Raw genomic sequence first — 3,242 nt, 5'->3', positions numbered from 1 at the left:
CTCGCTCCTCCAAAAGGCGCCGAGCCAACGTCGGCCATGGGGGCTTATTAGCGGGAGGGGGGCGGGGGCAGCGGGCCGAACGGGTCGAACCCCGGGGCCCGGGAGTGTAGCACGCTGGACCAGCCACCGGCCGCCGCCGGGTCCACCCGGTCGCTGTATAGGCAGATTGCACAGCCGACGGGGGCCGGGGCCGGCACCGCGGCCGCCACCCGGGCGGCAATGCTCCAGACAAGCACCGTGCCATCGAGCAGGTGAAGGAGCAGCTGGCTGCCGGCCGGGCTGACGGGCGCCGCGCCACGCACGGCATGCCGCGCGCACAGCAGCTCCATCCACGGCTCGAGGCGGGCCGGGCACGCCGACGAGGCCGACGCGCCCGGCCCCGGGGCCTCGCTCTCCAACAGAACCAGGCCACCGGTGGAGGGGACCACGGCCGCCATGCGATCCGGCCCCAGCGCCACTCCCAATGCCGGGACGTGCATGCCATGGGGCAGGAAAAATTGCGAAGGGAGGCGCCCGGCGGCCGGGCTGGCGCCCGGCCGGCCGAGCGACCAGGCCCCGGCTCCGGTCCCGGCCGGGCCCACCAGCAGCCGGCATGTCCCGGCCTCCGGGTCCAGCACCGAAGTGCCCGGCTGGCCGGTCACCGGCATGCGAATGGCCAGCAGCTGGTCCGCGTCGGAGGCCTCCCCGAGCGAGGGATACCCGGATCCGGCCAGGCTCCCGGCCACGGAGAAGGTCCCGGCCAGCAGGACCAGCAAAGGCCCGCCATCCGAAGGGACCGGGCCCAGGACCGTCAGCGAGGAGATCATGCACGAGCCGGTCGGCGCCACTAGCGCAGTCAGCAGCGGCTCCAGGGGTGGTGGCGGCGCCGGCCCGGCATGCGCCGGGGGCGATGACCACGAACACGATGACGATGACGATGACGATGACGATGACGATGCTGGTGGCGGTGTCTGAAGGGGCGGTGCCAGCCCGGTCGACAGGGAGGCCGGGGCGCCCGCCCGCGCGCACGGCGACCCCAGGGCTGGCCAGTCCAGCATCGGGTCCGGCGCCCCTGCGCCAGGGCCCGGGTCCTCGTGCAGCGCCGCCGGTAGCTGGTCCTCCAGGCGCCCCGGCGAGGGCGACGGCGGTCGCGACCGAGCCGCCCAGGGCTGAGACGGCGTGCGCGGCGACCCGAAGAGCCCGGGCACCATGGCCGAGGCGACCAAGGGACCGGGCGAGCTGGGCGCACTTCCGCCAGGCCGCGGGCGTGCTCGCGCCGCGCTGGCCCAACTGGCCGGCGGCGAGGACGACCCGGCCGACCGACCGCCAGGGGGCCCACCCGGCGGCGGGCTTACAGGCAGCTCGGCTGGGCCTGCCGCGGGAGGGCTGCCGGGTGCTGCGGCGGGCATTTCCTCCGCCGCCCGCGCCACCGCCGCCGGCGAGCCACCGAGGGCCATTGCCTCCTGGGCGCCCCGACCAAGGGACGGACTGGCCGGGGTCGCCGGCGCAGCGGGGTCCCGCCGCGAGGTGACCAACGACCGGCCCTTCTTCTGAGATGCCGACCGGGGGGGTCGATTTGGGGCGTTGCCGCCGCCGCCGCCGCCGCCGCCGCCGACTGGCCCGCCCATAGACGCTGCAGGGCCGACGTCCTGGCCCCACGCCGGTCGGGGGGAGGTGCCCGGCCGGCCGGCCGACCAGCGCCCGGTCCCGGGCCCGGACCGGCTGCCAGTTGCCGGGGAGTCCAGACGGCCGCCGGCACCCGGGCCGGCTGCTGGCGTACGCGGGGACCAGCCCGGCGTGCCGACCGACTGCGAGTCCAGCCAGCTGGCCGGCGAGCGCCAGCGCCGCAACGCCTCCTCCCCAAGGGCATCCCGGCCGGCGAGCAGCAGGTCGGCCGTCAGGCGCGACAGCGCCTCGGCCAGGTGGCCCTCCTCGAGCGAAGCCGGGCGAGCAAGGCGGCCGGAACCCCCGGCGCGCACGCCATCAGAGTGCAGCCGCCCGAGGAGCGCATCGGCGAAGGCACACTCCGCCTGCATGGCCGGGCCCACCGACAGCGACCGGGGAAGAGTGGCCCGGGGCCGGGCGAGCTCGCACAGACGCCGGGCCACCACCGCCGGGCAGCGCGCCTGGGCCAGGGCCCGTGCCGCTCCCCGCGGCCGGGCCACCGCACCAACATGCCGAGCCCACCGGAGCACATCCCCGGTGGCCCAAACCCCAAGCAGGCCGTCGCAGCTGGCCGCCGCCAGGAAGTCCCCCCCGGCCGACGGAGCCAGCTGCCAAATCAGGACGTTTGTACACCATTGCGCCATGAAGAGCGAGTCTCGCAGGCTCGCCGGCAGGGGGGCCACCGCCGAGGCGCAGGTGGTCACCGCCGAGGCGCAGGCGGTCACCGGCCCGGGCTGGGGACCCGCATCACAGGCCATGCACCCGGGCAAGAGGGCAGCCCCCGGGGCCGTGTCCTCGGGGGTCGAGCCCGGCCCCGGCTCCCCCCGGCCCTCGGGGTCCAGCTCGACCACCAGGGCCTGGATGCCGGCCGCCGAGCCGACCGCCAGCAGTAACGCCCCCGGGGAGGCCGGCGCCAAGCATAGGGCCGTGATCTCGGTGGTGTGTCCGAGCACGGCCGGCGGCCGGCCGGCCAGATGGATGCCCCCGGAGGCACACTCCGCCTGGAAGACCTCGGCCACCAGAACCGCCCGATCATCCGTGGCCAGGGCCAGGAAGTGCCGGGCCCCGAGGCTGGCGGCCGCCAGCCGGACAATGGTCGATCGCGGCCCCAGAAGCGGCCAATGCTCGGGGACCTGGCCGACGAGCCTCGGCGAAAGATCGCCCGGGAGCAGGCGCCCCCGGGCCACCGTCCACCGGAGAGGGCCACCGGTGGTCGGCTCGAGCCGCGGCTCGCTGGGAGCGCCATCCCCCTGGCAGCCGGCCGGCGGCTGGCCGACGCACAGCCACAGCCCGGGACCCGATACCAGCAAGCCGAAGACCGCCACCAGGTGCTCGTCCTCGCCCGGCAGCTGGAACAGCGGCACCACGGTCCCGGTAATGGCTGCCGCCGCCGCCGCCGCCGCCGCCGCCGCCGCTGCCGCCGCCGCCGCTGCTGCAGCCTCTCCCCCTGGTGCTGCTGCCGCCGCCGCAGGCATCACTACGGGCGACCAGGCGGTGCGAATCGGCGCCGGCGCGCCACCGGCGAGCGGGCCGCGCGAGTGCATGCCACGATGGGGGAGAGGGGAGGCGGAGCAGGGGGGGGGGCGGTGCGGGGGGGG

The 3,242-nt window shown here is 76.8% G+C and overlaps 1 protein-coding gene across 1 annotated transcript; it reads left to right on the top strand.

Annotated features, from left to right (window-relative positions):
- H696_05713 (hypothetical protein) lies at positions 1 to 3,046 on the top strand. Its single transcript, XM_009499526.1, has one exon. The coding sequence runs from the start codon at positions 464 to 466 to the stop codon at positions 1,508 to 1,510; it is 1,047 nt and encodes a 348-aa protein (XP_009497801.1). The 5' UTR covers positions 1 to 463; the 3' UTR covers positions 1,511 to 3,046.
- The last annotated feature ends 196 nt before the right edge of the window (positions 3,047 to 3,242 follow it).

This window comes from Fonticula alba (genome assembly GCF_000388065.1).
Source record: "Fonticula alba strain ATCC 38817 unplaced genomic scaffold supercont2.13, whole genome shotgun sequence".
Lineage (NCBI taxonomy): Eukaryota > Rotosphaerida > Fonticulaceae > Fonticula > Fonticula alba.
The sequence above is the reverse complement of the archived record's forward strand: the minus strand, read 5'-3'. Positions and strand labels throughout refer to the sequence as shown.

What these genes read in the sequence shown, in the direction of transcription:
- H696_05713 (XM_009499526.1), top strand. Translation starts at nt 464, where the DNA reads ATGCCGGGACGTGCATGCCATGGGGCAGGAAAAATTGCGAAGGGAGGC.